This window comes from Caretta caretta, chromosome 1 (assembly GCF_965140235.1).
Source record: "Caretta caretta isolate rCarCar2 chromosome 1, rCarCar1.hap1, whole genome shotgun sequence".
NCBI classification, from domain to species: domain Eukaryota; kingdom Metazoa; phylum Chordata; order Testudines; family Cheloniidae; genus Caretta; species Caretta caretta.
Genome location: NC_134206.1, coordinates 210,102,533 through 210,123,570, shown reverse-complemented (window position 1 = coordinate 210,123,570; position 21,038 = coordinate 210,102,533). Strand labels below are relative to the sequence as shown.

The following is a 21,038-nucleotide window of genomic DNA, read 5'->3' as shown; positions in this document are numbered from 1 at the left end:
CTGTCTGACTGTGAGATTTCTTCCTGGTACTATCGCCTTGTCAAGATCTAAGACTACTTCAACTATTTATTTTTGCCTGTGACATTTTTTTCCAGTGAAATAATCGCTTCTAATAGAAATCTTATTTTTTGCTTGTAGGAAATTCGCAAATGGGTGCTACCATAGTAGATGCTTTGGATACTCTCTATATCATGGGACTTCATGATGAATTCAGAGAAGGACAAGACTGGATTGACAAAAACCTTGATTTTAGTGTGGTAAGTAGAACATCTTCTTGCATTTCACTGGTCCTTTTAAAGGTGTTTTGAGAAAACATGCTGTAGTGATCCCAAGCAGGGGAGAAGTTGTTAAGCTGGAACTATGGTTGAGGATACAAAAAACATTTATTAGAAAGACCTGAAATTCAGGTTTATGGCTAAACTTCAAAGGACTTCCTTTTTATTTTTTGTGTTTTGAAAAGTGAAAATCTGTGCCCCCCCAACCAAGGATGTCTTTCGATTTAATGTGTTTAAAAGTTAGCGATTGTCAAAAGATGGATAATACTTAAATGTTCCATGAGAGATATTAGAACCTCTGCAGAAGAAGTACAAAGTTATCCCCAATACAGATCAAATTATAAGCATGTTACAATAGCACCAGAGTATTCAGTTGTGGAAGGAGAAGGGGTTTTACTTTTAAAATTGTGGTGCATGAACTACTTACAATATTTCAGTCCAATTGTTTATTACAAGTTTTAAGGTATATACTCTGATGCACCCCAGAATAACAATCTGAAAACACAAAACAACAGTGACAAAACAATACACAAATGTAATAACCATGAACTGGTTAGGTTTAAACAAAACATAACAGTTCGAACAGCAGATATGTATCAATGGTTCCTGAATAGCAGCACACATCCAACGGTATGTGTGCATGCACACACACACACACACACACACACGCACACACACAATTTCCTTCCCTTCTCCCCAAAAGTTCAGCGATACCTAGTTGGAGGCATCAAGTGACCTTGGGGCTGTAGGCTGTACCTCTGATTCATTTCACTGCGTGGGCACCCTTGCTGTGCTACATCTTCCCCAGCTGGCCACATCTTACACAGAAAGAGCATCCTCTTCCCTGTCTGTTCCTCTTTCAGTAAACAGTATATCTTGCTGGTGAACAGTGCATTCTCCCTGTGGTAAATGTATTTGGCATGCTCCTTAGCCTGTAGCCCGGAAGATCATGCCAGAAGCATTCAAAATGCTTCCAGATCCACAGCTAACATACACTGCCTGTCCAGGATAGAATGCTTCGAGTCTCTTATGGATATGCTTGTTGAAACTCGTGTATTTCCTAATCACATCAGTTGTTTTCAAGGACAGTGAAGGAGTGGGATTATCCTTTTCTGTCATTATAAACAATTTGGTCCTACTAGGTTGGCTGAAGAGCTGATAGGACATGGTTACTCCAGTACTTTTGTGAGGCATACTCTGAATATCATATAAAGTAGGATTTAATGCAAGGGTGTATCTCAGTGTTACTCTAATATGTAAGCTACATGTTACTTCAGAGTCTCATGCAGTCTTTCCACTATCTCATTTCCTTGGCATACACAGCAGATTTATAACAAAATATACCAATTCTCATCAGAAAGCCTTCAAACTCTTTTGGTACGTGTGACTGGGTGTGCCTACCCTACACCAGCATTGAAGGGATTAACTATGCTCTGCAGGCTGAGGAAGCCTGCCCCTCTGACTCTGCTGGGCATGCTCAGCCTGGAAGCAGCGTATAAAAGGTAGCAGCCCAGCTCAGTCTGGGGAGGCTGCTGACAAGGAAGGACGGAGGCTGCGAGCTCCCTGCAGGGAGTTGCTACAAACCCCGACTACGGGACTACGGCTCACAGGGTGTCAGTATATTCTAGTGGTAGTCGATTATGTGACCTGCTACCTGGAGGCCGTCCACTATGGGCCACCACGGCCCCTGTCATAGCCTCAGAGCTTCTGAAAATTTTTGCTAAGGTCAGGATACCTAGATAAATATTGACAGACCAGGGGACGAATGTCTCCTCCAAACTTATGGCCAAGTTATGTTGTCTACTAAACTTCCACACTCTCAAGACTTTCACAGACTGATGGCCTCGTAGAAAGATTTAATGGAACCTAAAAACCATGCTGAGGAAGTTCGTGGACGATGACCCACAACACTGGGACAGGCTGCTCCCCTCACTACTGTTTGCAGTGTGTGAAGTCTCCCAGACCTCGACAGGGTTCTCCCAGTTTGAGCTCCTTTATGGGAAGCAGCCAAGGAGGATCCTAGACCTTCTCCGAGAGACTTAAGAGGAACAAGAGTTGAGGGTCACAGGGTCAGCCCCATACATCTTGCAACTAATTGAGCATCTCCAGCTTGGGGAGTTCTCCTAGAAGAACCTGCTTCAGGCCCAGCAAACCCAGGATCTCCATATATTTGGGGGGCCAAGATGCGGACCTTTGAGGCTGGGGACAGGGTCTTGCTCCTGTTGCCATCATCAGAATCTAAACTACTCACCAAATGGCCGGGGCCATTTGAGATTGTTCAATGGGTATTATGAAGTCAGACTCCCTGGGCGACGAAAAGACCTATGGGTCTACCGTGTGAACGTCCTGAAGGCCTGGAAGGCCTACTGATCACCCCCTACCCCCCAGAACCTGAATTGGGAGCAGTAGCCAGTTGAGCCCCTGGCACAACACCAATCACACTGGGGAAGGACTTGAGCCCAGAGCAACAGCGGCTTGTCCAAGACTTCCCCTCTGTTTTATCTTCTTGACCAGAATGGATGAGTATTACCAGCTACCACATAGATATCATTCCCAGACAAAAGGTCCGCAACCAACATCGCCTACTTCCCTGGAAAATGTGGGAAGTGGTCCAGAAGGAACTTGAGGCAATGCTAGCCACGGGAGTAGTGGAAGAATCCCGGAGTGAATGGAGAAGCCCCATAGTCCTGGTCCCAACGCCTGATGGGACTATGAGGGTCTTTATAGATTTTAGGGGGTGAATGCCATTTCCTGCTTTGACGCCTACCTGATGTCATGGATGAATTGACTGCTGGAACAGCTGGGTAGTGCTAAGTTTCTATCAACATTAGATTTGACCAATGGGTACTGGCAAATACCCCTGGCCCCGACTTCCTGGGAGAAGACAGCTTTCCCTACACCACCCGGTCTATACCATTTCATTACCGTGCCCCTTTGGGTTACATGAGGCTGTGGCTAGGTTCCAGTGATTGATGGACCAACTGTTGCAGCCACACCGGCAGTATGTGGCCGCTTTTATTAATGATACTGTGGTCTATAGCACAAGTAGGGAGGAACACCTACAACATCTCACCACGGTCCTACAGGCCTTGAAGGAAGCAGGTCTCACAGCAAACCCCGCCAAGTGTCACCTTGGGTGGAAAGAAGTGACCTACTTGGGATACACGGTGGGGGCGGGCCAACTCCACCCCCTGGTGGACAAGGTACAGGCCCTGAAGGACTACCCCACCCCTACAACGAGAAGAAAGTTAAGGAAGTTCCTGGGTTTGGCCGGATACTACTGACGGTTCATGCCAGACTTTGCCATGATAGCCGCCCCCCTCTCCTACCTCACAAAGAACTCCCGGCCATGGAATGTCCGGTGGTTGGAGGATTGTGAAAGGACCTTCCAGCTCTTGAAAGAGCAACTCACCCACGCACCCGTCCTGTTCCAACCACGCTTCCTCAAAACCCATTATTTTAGAAACAAATGCCTCAGAAGTGGGGCTAGGGGCCGTTGTTTTTCACACAATGCACAGTCAACCTGTGGAACTCCTTGCCAGAGGATGTTGTGAAGGCCAAGACTATAACAAGGTTCAAAAAAGAACTAGATAAATTAATGGAGGATAGCTCCGCCAATGGCTATTAGCCAGGATGGACAGGGATGGTGTCCCTAGCCTCTGTTTGCCAGAAGCTGGGAATGGGCGACAGGCGATAGATCACTTGATGATTGCCTGTTCGGTTCCTTCCCTCTGAAGAAACTCGCATTGGCCGCTGTCGGAAGAAAGGATACTGGGTTAGATGGACCTTTGGTCCAACCCAGTATGGGTGTTCTTATGTTCTATCTCAGGAATGAGAGGGGGAGGAACACCCCGTGCTATACCTAAGCCGGAAGCTATTTCTCTGAGAAGTCAAGTACTCCACCATTGAAAAGGATGCCCGAGTGGTAAAATGGGCGACAGAGGCTTAACAGTATTACCTACTGGCCATGCACCCCTACAGTGGATCAACACCATGAAGGATTTGAACTCACAGATTATGAGATGTTACCTCGCCCTCCAATCCTACGAGTTCAGCGTGTTACACTGCCCAGGTAGGGCCCATGCTAATGCAGACTTTTTCTTCTGGGCTGGAGTGGGGGACAATGGGGATGGACCCCTGCCAGGTCCAGTCTTCAGAGGCAGGGTGTGTGATGGGGTGTGCCTACCCCACACCAGTCCCTAAAGGGTTAATTATGCTTTGCAGGCTGCGGAAGCACCGCCCCTCCGATCCTGCTGGGCATGCTCAGCTTGGAGGCAGCATGAAAAGGGTAGCAGCCCAGCTCAGTCTGGGGAGGCTGCTGATGGGGAAGGATGCAAGCTGTGAGCTTCCTGCAGGGAGTTGCTACAAACCCCGACTATGGGACTATGGCTCACAGAGTTCCTGACTGGAGACTCCAGGCTGCCCGACAAGCCCAGAGAAAGGACGGCACTGGTGGGAGCCCAGCCATTTGAGGACCCCAGAAACCCAGGGGACCCGGGAAGTTTTGATGAGGGAGAAAGGGTAAGAAGCAGCCCAGGGGACTCGAACTCTTAGCTGGCAAGCAAACCAGGGGACTGGTCAGTGTGTTTTGGGAGGATCCCCACTGACTTGTTTGTGAGCACCCCCACCAACGCTAGGGCCTTGGGCCGGGGCTTGGAGTTGCAGGGAGGTCCCGAGTTCCCTTACCCGGGGTGCCACACCCCCGAATGGCGCCCCTCTTCCCCAATGGGCCAACTGGCCACATAATCTCACAGAGGTGGGCTACTTCACTGACTCTGGCCATTGGGCCACACTGCCCTGATGGAAAGGGCCACTCACTGATTCTGGCCAATGGGCCGTGCTGCCCTGATGGGAAAGGACCACTCACTGAGTCTGGCCATTGGACCACACTACCCTGATAGTAAGGGCTGCTTATTGACTCTAGTTACTAAGTAATACTACCCCATGTTACAGTAAAAGTTATTGGTGTAGGACCTGACCAACTGCAGAATCACCTCCACCCTTCCATCTAACCCTATGTGACCAGACACCCTGTGATGGGGTGTGCCTACCCTGTGACAGTACGTAAGATATCCTGTTATCTGAAACAAGGCTCTCTGGTAAGCCAAACGTATCAAATAAAGTAGATAGGCAAGAAATGAGCTCCTCTGAAGTGCCTTGTGAAATTATGAATGCAAAGGCATAACATGAGTAATAGTCTGAAACAGTCAATGGGATGTAATCATGCAGTGAAATCAGGGGGCCAGTAATATCCACTGCAATTCTCTGCTATGATCTGTCTATGACTACTGGTTTCAAAGGATCCGGAGGAACAGACGTTATATGCACTTTGTGGGCAGAGCATGCCTTCAAACTATGCTCAATGTCTGTGCGTAACCTTGGCCACCAACCATGACTACGCATAATATCCCCAAATTCACATTCCTGGGCTATCCTCCACAGATGACATGCAAACTATGTACATCATACATGCATACATCATGTCCTACATACATCACATACATCATACATCCCATGTATCATCACATGTATGTAGGACAATAATGGAACAACATTTGCAGCTGTACCTTTAACAATATAAAACTTTGCAGTCAACTTTATTATATCTTTGTACAGCACAGAGCATACAGCTTTACCCACTGTCTGCAAGGCATAAACATTCCAAGCTTTTATAACCACTGTCTGTAGTCAGTGTCCAGATTGTGAACTAACCCGGAGGAGAGAACATTAACTTCACACCCATATCAATCATGCGCTTCATTAGTATATGGTTAATTTCTAGCCCAAATTAATGGTGTTAAGTTTGCAAATGAATTGTAGCTCTGCAGTTTCTCTTTGAAGTCTGTTTTTGAAGATTTTTTTGTTGATGGATGGCTACTTTTAAATCTGTTATTGAATGTCCAGGGAGATTGAAGTGTTCTCCTACTGGCTTTTGTATGTTACCATTCCTGTTGTCTGATTTGTGTCCATTTATTCTTTTACGTAGAGACTGTCCAGTTTGGCCACTGTACATGGCAGAGGGGCATTGCTGGCACATGATGGCATATATCACATTAGTAGATGTGAAGGTGAATGACCCCCTGATGATGTGGCTGATGTGGTTGGGTCCTCTGATGGTGTCGCTAGAGTAGATATGGGGACAGGGTTTGTTACAGGGATTGGTTCCTGGGTTAGTGTTTCTGTGGTGTGGTGTGTAATTGCTGGTGAATATTTGCTTCAGGTTGGGGAGCTGTCTGTAAGCAAGGACTGGCCTGCCTCCCAAGGTCTGTGAGAATGAGGGATCATTTTCCAGGATAGGTTGTAGATCGCTGACGATGTGCTGGAGAGGTTTTAGCTGGGAGCTGTACATGATGGCCAGTGGTATTCTGTTGTTTTCCTTGTTAGACCTGTCCTGTAGTAGGTGACTTCTGGATACTTGTCTCGCTCTGTCAATCTGTTTCCTCACTTCCCCAGGTGGGTATTGTAGTTTTAAGAATGCTTTATAAAGATCTTGTAGATGTTTGTCTCTGTCTGAGGGATTGGAGCAAATGCGCTTGTATTTTAGGGCTTAGTTGTAGACAATGGATCGTGTGATTTGTCCTGGATGGAAGCCGAAGGCATGTAGGTAAGTATAGCGGTCGGTAGGTTTCCTGTATAGGGTGATGTTTTTGTGACCATCACTTATTTGCACCATAGTGTTCAGGAAGTGGATCTCTTGTGTGGACTGGTCCAGGCTGAAGTTGATGGTGGGGTGGAAATTGTTGAAATCCAGGTGGAATTCTTCAAAGGCCTCCTTCCCATGGGTCCATATGATGACAATGTCATCAATGTAGTGCAAGTAGAGGAGGGGCGCTAGGGGGCGAGAGCCGAGGAAGCGTTGTTCTAAGTCAGCCATAAAAATGTTGGCATACTGTGGGGCCATGTGGGTACCCATAGCAGTGCCGCTGACTTGAAGGTATAAGTCGTCCCCAAATCTGAAATGGTTGTGGGTGAGGACAAAGTCACAAACCTCAGCCACCAGGTGTGCCATGGCCTCATCAGGGATACTGTTCCTGACGACTTGTAGTCCATCCTCGTGTGGAGTATTCCTGTAAAGAGCTTCTACATCCATGGTGGCTAGCATGGTGTTTTCAGGAAGATCACCAATGCATTGTAGTTTTCTCAGGAAGTCGGTGGTGTCTCGAAGATAGCTAGGAGTACTGGTAGCGTAGGGTCTGAGGAGAGAGTCCAAATAGCCAGATCATGCTGCTGTAAGAATGCCAATGCCTGAGATGATGGGGCGTCCAGGATTCCCAGGTTTATGGATCTTGGGTAGCAGATAGAATACCCCTAGTCGGGGCTCTAGGGATGTGTCTGTGTAGATTTGTTCCCGTGCTATACCAAGGAGTTTCTTGATCAGATGGTGTAGTTTCTTGTGGTACTCCTCAGTGAGATCAAAGGATAGTGGCCTGTAGAATGTGATGTTGGAGAGTTGCCTGGCAGCCTCCTGTTCATAATCCAACCTGTTCATGATGGCTACAGCACCTCCTTTGTCAGCTCCTTTGATTATAATGTCAGAGTTGTTTCTGAGGCTGTGGATGGCGTTGCATTCTGTACGGCTGAGGTTATGGAGCAAGTGATGCTGTTTGTTCACAATTTCAGCCTGTACACGTCTGCAGAAGCACTCTTTGTAGAAGTCCAGTTTGTCATTTCAACCATGAGGAGGAGTCCACGCAGAATTCTTCTTCTTGTAGTGTTGTTGGAGGGTTCCTGTGGGTCAATGCGCTGTTCAGTGGTGTGTTGAAAATATTCCTTGAGTCAGAGATGGGCGAAAGTAGGCTTCCAGATCACTGCAGAACTGTATCATGTGTGTGGAGGTGGTGGGGCAGAAAGAGAGTCCCCGAGATAGGAGAGACTCTTCTGCTGGGCTAATAGGACTGGGAATGGCTAGGCTAGTAGCTAGTGAATAGGGACTGGGAGAGGCTGGCTCACTACAAAAGCAGTTTTCCCTCTCTTGATATGGACACCTCCTCATCAATTATTGGGAGTGGACCACGTCCACCCTGACTGAATTGGCCTTGTCAACACTGGTTCTCCACTTGTAAGGTAACTCTTCTCTTCATGTGCCAGTATATCTATGCCTGTATCTGTAATTTTCACTCCATGCATCTGAAGAAGTGGGTTTTTTACCCACGAAAGCTTATGTCCAAATAAATCTGTTAGTCTTTAAGGTGTCACCGGACTCCTCATTGTTTTTGTGGATACAGACTAACATGGCTACCCCTCTGATATTTGGTAGTATGGTACAGTAGTACATGCAATATATAAAATGCAAACCTGGATGAGGAAATGCGGTAAATATTATGCTGGCCACATACTAAATGCCAGGAGAACTCATATGATGCAAATTCTAGAGGCTTTTTTGGAGAAGAGATGAATGTCAGTTAAAGATTTTGGGACAGGATATAAAGTCCCAAGCTCACCTGGCTAGTGGACTGAAGGATTGAGAAGGAGAAAGTGAGAGATAGGCTTGAACTCGAGCTGCAAATGGAAGTTAAAAGCCGAGTTTGTGTCTTCACTGCTATTTTAATTCAAGTTAGCTCCCCATGTTAGCTAACCCAAATTAAAAACAAAACCTATTTTGCAGTGTAGGCATATCTTTATTCAGTGTTCATTTATTCAATTTTTAATAATTTTAAAAATCTAGGAAATTCTCAGACAGAAACTAAATTAAGAAGGAATTAAGGTTGAGTGTGCATATCAGTAATACAAGGTTAAAAAAATTGCAGGAGGGTGGTAATTATCCCTAAATCGATTATCCCTAAATCAGGAAGTTCAGAAAGTTAAGCTTAAAAGATATCCAAATATGTTAAATTATGGAAATGCACAGTTAGGGCACCCAAACAACCTTAACTCTACTTTGTGACACGACATGGTGTCCATTAAAGTGTCTTTAAAGATCAATTTAATATTGGAATACAAATACTATTATTCACTACAAATAATATTATTCACTAATTATAATTGTATGGTTATTGCATGGATAGAATTGTTTGGGGGATTATTGCAAAATCCTGTAAATTTTTACCTTTACGTTACTGATATGTACTCTCAACCCTTACTCCATTTTAATGTAGCGATTTGGGAGACGAGGGGATCTAAAAAGGGATTTGTGAAGATGTCACAAATGTCTTTTTGTGCTACGTAAATCTACAGATGTGGCCATTTTCCTGCTATCCTCTAATCCTCATTTTATCTGGCTGTCTTTTGACACCTTTTACCATGTCAGGTTTTTTTTTCCTCAGTGTTTTTCTTGCATGGGGGTGTTCAGTGAGGTGTGGGTTCTCCTTTGCCTACTTCTATGCTGGTGCCCATAAAATAACAATAGGAGGCAAGGAAGAATGAGATATTTCATGATTTAGGACAGCAAGCATGAACATGGCCTACCTTCTAGACCTTTGTCTTAATTACCTTAAAAAAAAAATCTTAACTTCTGGGGCAAATATATTTTCATTGTGGATTTTTTTAAACTTAAATGTAATATGCATTAGGTATATATTTTAACATTGCGGTACATTATGAGAATATCATTAATACTGAAGTGATAAGATTTTTGTAACCAGCTAACATTGTCCCAGAATTCCCAAAAAGAAAAGGAGTACTTGTAGCACCTTAGAGACTAACCAATTTATTTGAGCATAAGCTTTCGTGAGCTACAGCTCACTTCATCGGATGCTCATGAAAGCTTATGCTCAAATAAATTGGTTAGTCTCTAAGGTGCCACAAGTACTCCTTTTCTTTTTGCGAATACAGACTAACACGGCTGTTACTCTGAAACCAGAATTCCCAGTTTGCCATATGTTTCTGTGCAGCTCTCTCACAGAAAACAAGGGTGAGTGGGTGAACGGTAAGGATTTTCTCAGATAATTTAGGTCTAAAAATTATACATTGTACTCGGAACTCTGAAGTGAGATGGGACAGTTCCATTTTTAGGGGTTGTCAAGTACCTATATCCTATAGATACTGAAAATGAATTATGGAGGCTCAAGGGAAAAGAGTGGGAGGAGACACATAGAACAGTGTGAGTGGGCTGTAGGTGTGGATGCTGGCACTTCTGAAGGAATGTGGGAGAGGGATTCTGGCCAGGAGGATGGAGCTGCAGACAGGCTGTGGTGGTTGTTGTCATGAAGATTTGCCAGGGGGTTGTCCTTGTGAATCCAAATATTGGCAAACTACAAGTCCTTTTGTACATTTGGATTTGTATCTATGTCTACCCTAATGATAACAGTTTCTTCTGATACCTTGATTGTTGTATAGAGAAGCTTTTTAAACATTTACTTTTTCCTCTCTTCCCAGAATTCAGAGGTGTCTGTTTTTGAGGTCAATATCCGCTTCATTGGTGGTCTTCTAGCAGCATATTACCTTTCAGGACAGGAGGTAAGGAAACCATAAGGAGGTGTGGACATTAGTAGTCCATCAAATGAAAGCTGCACAATTGGAAGGTTTGAAGTTGTTGGCTTCACAGTATTTTTTTTAGCTAATATAATAAGTAGAATGGGCTGTGTTACTCAACTCTACTGGGATCATGGAATCTCCATCTAAAACTGATTACGGGACAGCAGGGATCGGCCACCTTTGGCACGTGGCCTGCGAGGATAAGCCCCCTGGTGGGCCGGGCCAGTTTGTTTACCTGCCGCGTCCGCACTTTCAGCCGATTGCAGCTCCCACTGGCCATGGTTCGCCGTTCCAGGCCAATGGGGGCTGCAAGAAGCGGCGGCCAGCACATCCCTTGGCCTTCGCCGCTTCCCACAGCCCCCGTTGGCCTGGAGCAGCGAACTGCGGCCAGTGGGAGCTGTGATTGGCTGAATCTGTAGACGTGGTAGGTAAACAAACTGGCCCGGCCTGCCGGGGCCTTACCCTGGTGGGCTGCGTGCCAAAGGTTGCCAATCTCTGCTCTACAGTATCTCCAGGCTAGCTGAAGACCCTTTACCAGGACTTTGAAGCAGCCTGTGCCTTCTCCAGTTTGCTCTTTTTACCAAGGCTTTTTCAACTTCATTGTCAACAGAGTTGAAACTTCTTACACAAGTAGTCACCTCAACCCTAGTTATCTAGTCATTAGACTCTAGTGCTTACAAATACCTTGTTCCAAGATGTTCCACCTCTCTCAAAAGAGAATTTTTCTTAGCTGCCACTTGTTCCTCAATGGACACAGGTACCTGAATGCAGAAACCCTTAACAGTTTTCTCAGGTATCTTTTGTGTGGGGAGCCATAACCCTGCTACAACAATAGGCTAAGATTGAGGCACACTGGACCAAATTCATCCCACAAGTACAGTTCCCACTGAAGTCATTGTGAATTATACTTGTTCTATAACAGGGCTCCATTTAGAGTTCTCTCTGTCTCTGTCCCCTCCTGCATGAGGATTGCTGGGGAAAACTTCTACTATATCCAGTTTTGGATTGGAAGGCTATCACCTCTCCTTTATATAGCCTGCATGGTATCTTGAAATATAGGTTGGATACATGGGACAGTATTCTCAGAATTGATTCAGCTTTTTACCTCTAACTCACAGGTATAAAACTTGCCTCTGTTAGCAGTGGCTGAAAATTATTGCTCTCTGCTGACTTTTTGGGGGATTATATGCTGAATCTCATTCTGGTTCTTTGTTTTTAAAACAATAAATTTAGTGCTGGTGAATGATGCTGCACTGACAACTGTGGAGAAAGAAGGTGTTTGTTTACCCATGAAACAAAGTATTGGTGGCAGCAGTTTAACTATCTCTAAGTCCTAGTAGGAAAATGTGCCATGTTAGAAAATGTATTAACTAACATGTTTTCTAATATGCTTTAACTAACAAGATTTTTCTCTTCGTTTGGACAAGGGCAATTGCCGTAATTAAAGAGGTGTTAGCTGGTTGTGTTTAACCCTGTGTAGGGGTCAACCCATATTTTTAAACATAGCTTGTTCCTGTCTACACTGAGTGCTAAGTTGTTTAACACAGTATGTTACTTAAAAGATGTTAGCTAACACGCTTTCATACAAGCTTGGTTTTCTGAGTGTAGACATGGGACGGTAGTCTCCATGGTGTATTTCAGTTTTTAGAGACTATGCTGATAATTGCTCATGGGAGGAAAAATGAGCATCAACTGTGCTTCTTTTTGTGGTGGAGGAACCTGATCATGGAGTACTGTGGAAATTAAAAGAGTTTACACTATGATTATATCTGTTACCATCCCTTCTTCCAATCAGAGTTGTTCTACATTTACTCTTAGGTGTTACCAATACAAATGTTGTACTGTGGGAAAATAAGAAAATAATGCACATGATTTACAGTGTCTTGTTTTGGCAGCTAGTTCCTTGGCTTAAAATTGTGCAGACTTGTACAATCCTTTGTTTATTCACAAAACTTTTATTAAGTACCTGTTTGGTGAACAATGACGTATAATCTTTCGGGTAGCTGTATCTGTCACATCTGGATGCTTCCCAGGCTTTCTCGGGGGAGATACATGCAGAGTTCTGCAGTATGTAGCTTGAGGAGAGAGGGTTTTTTCAGTGCATCAGGCCAAATTCACTTTTCTGCTCTATCCCCTTTGTGCTGGGAGGATGGATGATTTTATGGTTAAGGCACAGAAACTGGGAATATGGACAGCTGGATTCTCTTCCCAGCTATCCAGTAGATTCCCTGTATTATCTTGGGAAAATTATTCAAGACCTCCATTTTCCCCCACCAATAAAATGGAATTAATATGGATTATTCATAGATTTTAGGGCCGTTATGACCGTTTAGTCTGACCTACATAATACAGGATACAGAACTTCATCCATTGATTATTCATGAAGCCCATAACCTCAGGTAGAGCATATTTTCATTAATGTTTGTGAGGCACAGTTACTATGGTGATAGTCATAATTGAAATGCCTAAATATAAATAAAATATTCAGCTGAACCTTCTCTGAAAGTTTGGACTTCAGTTTACTAAAATGGATCTTCAGATATTTTATATTGGGGTAACATTTGGATGGGGAGAGATGAGTCTGGGATCTGAATAGTGAACTCTTACATGGAAAACAAAGGACTGGGTCATTTGTGGCAGTATGAAAACTTCTAGACCTTGAGGAAAATCTTTCACATTGTATCCTAAGCTCTTTTGTATTATCCTGGGTAGCCTAGTTTCCTTTTGTTTTTACTTTATAGTTGTGTTTTTATTATTTCATTAATTGACTCTTGTTTTAATTGTTATACATCAATTATATTGTTGTACGAGTGCTTTATTTCAGTGTGTTCATTTATGTTGACATCATTATTACCTAGAATTAGTTATGTAAAAGTGGTTACTGTTCTTTGAGGTTATCCTTTTCTTTTTAAAATAACATTAATAAAATGACTTGAAAAAAATCTTTGTATCTTTCTAGCATAACAACAACAAAATGGTACAGATGTCTAGTCAAAATTGTCACATGCACATATCAGAACACATTAAAGCACTGCATTTTACAAAGATGATTTACATGTTATAGGTTTATTACTACACTGAGATTGAATGTTCTTGCATTTTTGATCCATTTTCGAGGCAGACTCTTCAGTGATTGCAAAACCAGCATTATTTACATGTCGAGGTTTTCTGGGTATGTTTGTGGAGCTTTTCCCTCTATCATAGAGTCTGACTTATTCTTCTCTGCTCTGAGAATCTCTCCCTGATGTTCACCATCATGTTGATTGATTGGTTCTTCTTTACATAGCATGAAGTCTGAGTTCTGTTCAACGTATATGTTGAGATCAGTCAATTCTTCTGTCACCACAATGGAGTTATCTAGCTGTTCTTCATTGAATGTGAAATTGATCCGTTTTTCTTCCCTTTCTTGTTGACACACTTGTGTATTTGAATCTCTTGGGGTATCTGGATAGCTGATCCCTGAGGAAGGACAAGATAAGTCCTCTGTGAAACCACTGCCTGTCCAAAAAATAGTGAGTTCTTTGCGCAGAAGAGCAACAACCAGGCTAGTGGTAAGCGTAAAGGGCACCAAGTAGAGGAGAGCTGGCTGACCCATTTGCATTAATACTGACGCTACAAAGGTCACCAGGAGGCCATAGCTATAAGCTACGGTAGAAGCTACAAAATAGACTCTGGAGAAGTGCATCTGAACATCAAATCTGTGGCAGTAGGCTATCAGGAAACCGGGAATTACAATGTCACCAAGGCCAAGGATAGTAAAGGGGCTGTCATCAAAGGTTGATGCAGAGGATAATATTGGAACCTTCAACAAAAAAGGGATCTTTTCACGACTGACAGAGTCAGATGGTCCGAGAGCTGCCACTTCCATTATGCTCTCCCCAGACTTGGTTAGAAAAGGAGTGATAAATACGAAAAACACATCATAGATCAAAAGAGCAGCTAGAAACAAACTGCAGTTCTTCAAGGTAGGCATGCGGATTGTTTTTAAAACATAAAGGCAGATAGAGATTCCTAAAAAGTCTTGCAGGACCCAGGCCCACTGATCCTCATTTCTGAAGATCATCCATGTGACAGTGATGGAGACAGAAAATCCTGCCAGGAACAATGTCCTAACTTGTGGACCATTGTGAAAATATGGTAAATGGAGTTTGTATTCTCCAAATGGGAGTTTGTTCACAGAGGGAGACAAACAACTGTAAAGCCCAATGGATGCATATAGGCTGAAAAATCCTATCATTATATTCACTAAGTGATCGTAGAAGCAGTAGAGAGCAAGCAGCATGAAGGAGGACATTACTACACTTGCACAGATAAAGAAGACATCAGGGTCAATTGTTACATCATCAAAATCTTCTTCATTTTTGCATCTGCACTTCATGTATTGCTGCCTTTTCTTCTCTATGTTTCCTGCCCAGTAGCCTCCAGTTGTGACTGTGCCTACGGCAAGGATGAACATGATCCCCGTATTGTATCCCAAGAGCCTGCCTAAATGTTTGAAGAATAAATAGATCATGTCCATGTCATTGAGCAGATTTACAGGAGTAATGCTCTCCTCACAGTGACCCCAGTTGTGGCCCATTCCACTGCCTCCTGTGAGGGATATTGGGGCATCTCCACCAAGGATTAATAGCACTTGTGTTCCATTTATTCTCTGGAGTCTGCCGTTCTCAAAGAAGTTGCAGTTACCCTTCCTCACTGAGGCAATTCTAGTGCTGAGTCCCCCACCATCACAATCCTCCTCGCCAAAGGAGGAAGGAAGACAACACAAGGTTGAGTAAGTTAGGTCCTGATGTGGCTGAAGCCATTTCATTTTGCCACTCTTATCCTGCAGTGATTGCACCCAGTGAGAAGGGAAGAGGAAGCAGTAATCTCCTCCCTTCTCTGGAAGGACTCTGACGACTCCAAGATGCTGAGCAAGCGCACATGGAACAAGAAGCAGGAGGAGGCAGGACAGCAGCGGTGTCATCTTCTTCCCTGGGTTCTGCTGGTTGCAGGTGTCTTCTCTCACCACACTCCCTTTCACCTGGAAAGCTTTCCTCCTTGTGGTGAGACATCCACTCCTCCCCCCCCCCCCCCCATCTGTTACATAATAAACTTTGGCCCCATGGAGATGAGCTCCGCCCTCTGTCTGTTACATAGCAAACTCCTCCTCCTCCTAGTCTGGGAGTCTCCATCCTGTTATATGACAAGCCTGTCCCCTTCCTCATGGATACAAACCCCACCTTGTCTGTTACATTGCAAGCTCTGTACCCTCGCTCTGGAGACAAGTCCTGCTGTGCCTGTTATATTGGAAGTCTTATCGTCTGCCCATGGAGAGAAGTTCTGGCTTTTGCAATCACACAGCAAGCTCCTTTCCCTCCCCAAGCAGCCTAAGGAGCCCAGCCCCCTGCCTTCTTCTCATGTGGTTGTAGAAACAGAGTAGGTAGTTTCTGTGGTTTTATCACCACTCTTGTGATTTTGCTTGAAATACTTCATAATTTCAGGAGCCAACTGCCTTGTAAACATTTAACTTTAGTAAAGATTGCTGCCATCTATCACTGTTTCCAGGATGTTTGCTTCTGGCTCCTCCTGTTTTGCACATGATAGAACCTAAGAGGCAAAGGTATAGAGAGCATGAGGGGGAGGAGACATGATATTGGGAGAAAGAAAGCAGGGCAAGAGAGTATTTCCAGAGACTCGGGCATGGGAAAGTGGGGGACATTTAAAAGTAGGTGGGTGACCAGTAAATTGAAGGAGCAGAAGAGAGGTGGTTAGCAGAGCCTTAAGTTCCAAAAAGTGGTGTTACATGGGTTCCTTTTAATTGTTTCTCTGCAGAACTAGGTCAGACACGCAGATTTGACCCAAATGAGAGCCTGCTCAGGAGCCTCCTGTCTGCACAAGACTGGCATAAACTTGAATAGATTTGTAATAAGAGAACTGTACTATTAATTGTGTATATTGTCTTTTGGGATAGAATCAGTGTTGTGAGTGTTCACAAAATGTGTGGCAGTGAAAACAGCCTTCCTGCGCAGACAGGGTGTGCATGTATTACTCTAGACATAATCCAGAAGTAATAATTTCAGTGAGATCTAGGTGTCTCCCTTCATGAGATGCTAAATTAATTTGGCCTTGCACAAGGACCTCTGCCCCATCAACAGCTTAGCCTTTAAAATTCATATAGACTCACTGATTTGTCTTCGTGATCTCACCCTTTTTGCCAAGTAAAATCAGCAGGTTGTGTATATTCCACTGGGTTAACTGACAGAATGACCAGGGGGCCATCTGTCACAGTTTTGGGGTAATAGCATCTGTAACACACTGCTTCGTGTCCCCCTCCAGGAGTGCCACATCAGGTCTCAGATTGCCAGCTGTCACGTCTCTCTAGGTGGGGACCCATATCCCACTCCCTTACACTGTGTAATATCCTCAGGAAGGCAATTTGTCTAAAGGCCAGCACCTGTCCGCTGCTTTCCCTCTGAGGGCTGTGTACAACCCCTCACCCTCCACAAATGTACCCAAACTGGTAATTGCCGAGTTAAGGTGATACTTCCCCACATCACAGTCACTCATCCCTGCCTCCCATTTGGAAGCCAGCAGCTTGTTGCGTCATTTTTTGGGGAGTGGGGAATATTTTCCTTTGGTCACATGTGAACTGTAGGAAAGTAATTTAAGGATGTGCTGTAATTCATTATTAGACTCTTTAATTGTGATTGTGCAATAGTAAGTAATGAGGTTGAGGCACAGTGTGACCACTGTGATTTCTGTCAATGAGTAGAATTTGCTCATTGTCAGTACTGTTATATGGACCATGTTGCGGATCCTATTGGAATGTATGAACGGGAGTCCTGATTTGGAGTAGCGGTGGGCACAGAGAAAGTGGTAGATTTTTTTCACAGTAGCAGCCGTGTTAGTCTGTATTCGCAAAAAGAAAAGGAATACTTGTGGCACCTAAATTGGTTAGTCTCTAAGGTGCCACTAGTACTAGATTTTTTTTATACACACGTAAGGTGCTGTAATGTTCTTAGTTTTGCTTGGTATCCATAAAAGGACAGAGTTAAAGTTTACCTTAACCCTTTACTCTGTCACCTTAACTCTACATTTCCTGTTGTTCTAGTATTTGTGTGTGTGTGTGTGTGGGTGGGGGCGGAGGTATGGTAACTCTAATTTTCTTTTAAGGATTATGTGGGAGAACCTTAACTCTGCATTTCCTGTTTTTCCAAGATTTGAATTTGGGGAATCACCATTTCATTATATAGTGCATGCAGTGTTAATTCTGTCATTTTCTGCATATACACTATGAGGTAGCCTTTACTTACATGATCACATATTATTAAAACAACGAGGAGTCTGGTGGCACCTTAAAGACTAACAGATTTATTTGGGCATAAGGTTTCGTGGGTAAAAAGCATCTGAAGAAGTGGGTGTTTTACCCACAAAAGCTTATGCCCAAAAAAACTGTTAGTCTTTAAGGTGCCACCGGACTCCTCCTTGTTTTTTTTGGATACAGACTAACACAGCTACCCTTCTGATACTTGACACATAGTATTAATTCCACAAGGACCCCTGTTTCATTCACTGCATAGGGTGGGCAATGCACGGTACCTCAGGTGCCAGTGCTCAAATGCTTACTTGATTTAGTGTTTCTTTTTTATTAATTCAATGTGTGGCTCCATGCCTTATTTACTGCACACAACCCAAACCCTTTATTTTTGGGCTTTTCTGTGGTGATCATTAACATGGTATCTGAGCTCCTTACAAACATTAATGAAATTATCTCCACAACATCCCTGTGAGAGAAGGAGGTATTATCTCCATTTTGCACATGGAGAACTGAGTTATGGACAGGTTTATGTTCAAAATATTCAAAAATGTCCATTAATTAGGGTGCCTCAATAGTTTGAGGCCTAACTTGACATACCTAGAGCCTGATTTTTCAAAGTGTGCAACCATAGCTTGCAGTTGCGGCTGTGAGTGCTTAGCGTTGCTGAAAATCAAACCCTTAGGATATGTCTACACTACCCACCGGATTGGTGGGCAGCGATCGATCCAGCAGGGGTCGATTTATCGTGTCTAGTCTAGATGTGATAGATCGATCCCTGAGCGCTCTCCGGTCAACTCCTATACTCCACTGTCGTGAGAGGCGCAGGAGGAGTCGACAGGGGAGTGGCAGCAGTTGACTCACTGCAGTGAAGACACCACGGTAAGTCGATCTAAATATTCACGTAGCTGAATATTCACAGTGGGAGGGATAGCTCAGTGGTTTGAGCATTGGCCTGCTAAACCCAGGGTTGTGAGTTCAATCCTTGAGGGGGCCATTTGGGATCTGGGGCAAAAATTGGGGATTGGTCCTGCTTTGAGCAGGGGGTTGGACTAGATGACCTCCTGAGGTCCCTTCCAACCCTGATATTCTATGATTCTATGAAGTTGCATAACATAGATCAATACCCCCCAGTGTAGACCAGGGCTGAGTGTATGAAGTTTGGGTACCCAGAAAATCAAAAGCACAGTTAGTGGTAACCTCTGAAAATTCTGTTTTATTTGAATTGCCCAGCATCAAATAGGAAGTCTATAGTATAGCCAAGAATAGAACCCATGTCTCCTGGATTCCAATCAGTGACTTACCTGTAAAACCATTCTTCCTCTTCCTTCAGAGTTCTTCCTGCTGGAGTAGACTGAACTTTAGTTTCAACTATTTGTTAGGCAGCCATACAATGCTGGCTATCAGGATTCTTGGGTTTTACTACTAGTTTTTGGAAGGGAGTAGTAGCTAATGGGCAGAGGAATTAGGACTCCTAGGTGATATTTATTTTTTAATTATACTTTGACTTTACTTATAGGTTTTGGCCTCAAAGTGCTTTGTGAGGGTGGGTTATGCAAGAATAATCATATTTTCAGACAGCATAACAAAGCAAATAGATTTTGTCTGTTATTCTTGAGAGACAATGTGGCTATATGGATGAGATTTTCACCTGCCATGTTAGAGATGTCAGCTCTATTCCAGCTACACACGAGTGACATGGTCCGCCTTCTGTTGTTCATTTGCGAGATGGGAGACTCTTTGCTTCTCCCTAAAGTAGGGGTAAGTCTTCCCCAAGAAGGCAGCTTGTAAATTGCATAGAATTATAAGTAATAGTGGGCTAATGGGGCTAGATCCTCAGCAAGTATAAATCTGTGGAGGCCCATTCATGTCAAATGAATCTGTCCCCGTGGTTTCCTTGCTCTGAGTCTGGTGCTCCTTCATGTAGACCAAGGGATATATTGATATTGAAAGCAACGGTGGTGGTTCCATTTTGCCCGTGTCTACTATGGATGAGGGGCTCTCTCTAAAGCACTCTCAAGGGATGCAGTATCAGCTCTAGTCTTGACTGCAGTTTCTCTGGCTGGTGAACTTTGCGTGGATCATTAGCTGGCAGTGATAACCCTCCTTATATTGCAGCAATCTGAACATGGTTAATTTGAGCTAATGTTCCAGAAAAGAACACCAAATTTCTTATTTTCTGTATTTAGACGCTCCCAAAACCAATGAAGGGCATAATGCTGATCCAGTGGAGTTCACTGATGTGTGTTTGCCTGTACCCCATGTACTTTTTAAGTTAAGAGTAAGCACATAAAGGTATAATGCCAATCAGTTATGGGAGGAGATCCATAGTTCAGGAAGCCCTCATTCAATTTGAATGAAATGTGATAGAAAAATTCTACATTTGCTCCAGGAGCACCTTCCTGATTTTAAACCCCATAAGTCTTTATTTGCAATTTTTAGAGGGGAGTGAAAAATAGAGGGCTTATAATAGGAACTGGGCTAAAGCCTTAACTATGAAGAGTCTACTGGCTGCTCCATAATGTAGGATAAATAATAGAAAGCTGTTGAAATCCATTGTTTCATGGTGTCATCAGCTCTCTCTTGGGAAGCCTGTCTTCCGTGATTTTCATCTCTCAGGCCATGTGGGAATTAATCACTTCCTTTTATCACGACAAGGACTCTTTCTGTCCGACTGAACCTGGATTCTGAGTTTTAACCTCAAAAGCTTTTGGCTAGAAGTTGAATACATTAAACTTTAATCCTCTCCCTCTGCATTTTGACAAACAAATTCCTTCCTTGATTATTTGGCATAGACTGCTCTGAACTGGTAGGAAATTGTTTGCCAGGTATTTCCTTTAGAACTTTGAGAGTTTTGTTGAATACAGTTTTGTAATCCCCTTTGATTTTAACTATGTTTTAAGGATATTGTCCCGTTACAGATAGATATTCTCTCGGAATATACATTTCCAGAGTTACTGGCGACTTAATGAAAAGCTTCATGTGGAATTTCTGAACTCATAAATCAGTTCTAGCTTGTTTGGCACAAAGAATGGATTGTCCGGAGAGATAAA

The 21,038-nt window shown here is 43.7% G+C and overlaps 1 protein-coding gene and 1 pseudogene across 2 annotated transcripts in view; one reads left to right on the top strand and one right to left on the bottom strand.

Annotated features, from left to right (window-relative positions):
* The window catches only part of MAN1A2 (mannosidase alpha class 1A member 2), a 312,951-nt gene that overhangs the window by 156,170 nt on the left and 135,743 nt on the right, over nucleotides 1-21,038 (top strand). For both annotated transcript variants that reach the window (XM_048819895.2, XM_048819886.2), the window contains exons 4-5: nucleotides 139-257; nucleotides 10,590-10,670. In XM_048819895.2, coding sequence (XP_048675852.1) covers nucleotides 139-257; nucleotides 10,590-10,670 — 200 coding nt within the window. The remainder of the gene's footprint in view (nucleotides 1-138; nucleotides 258-10,589; nucleotides 10,671-21,038) is intronic.
* Nucleotides 13,840-15,654, bottom strand: LOC125622214 (signal peptide peptidase-like 2B pseudogene; annotated as a pseudogene).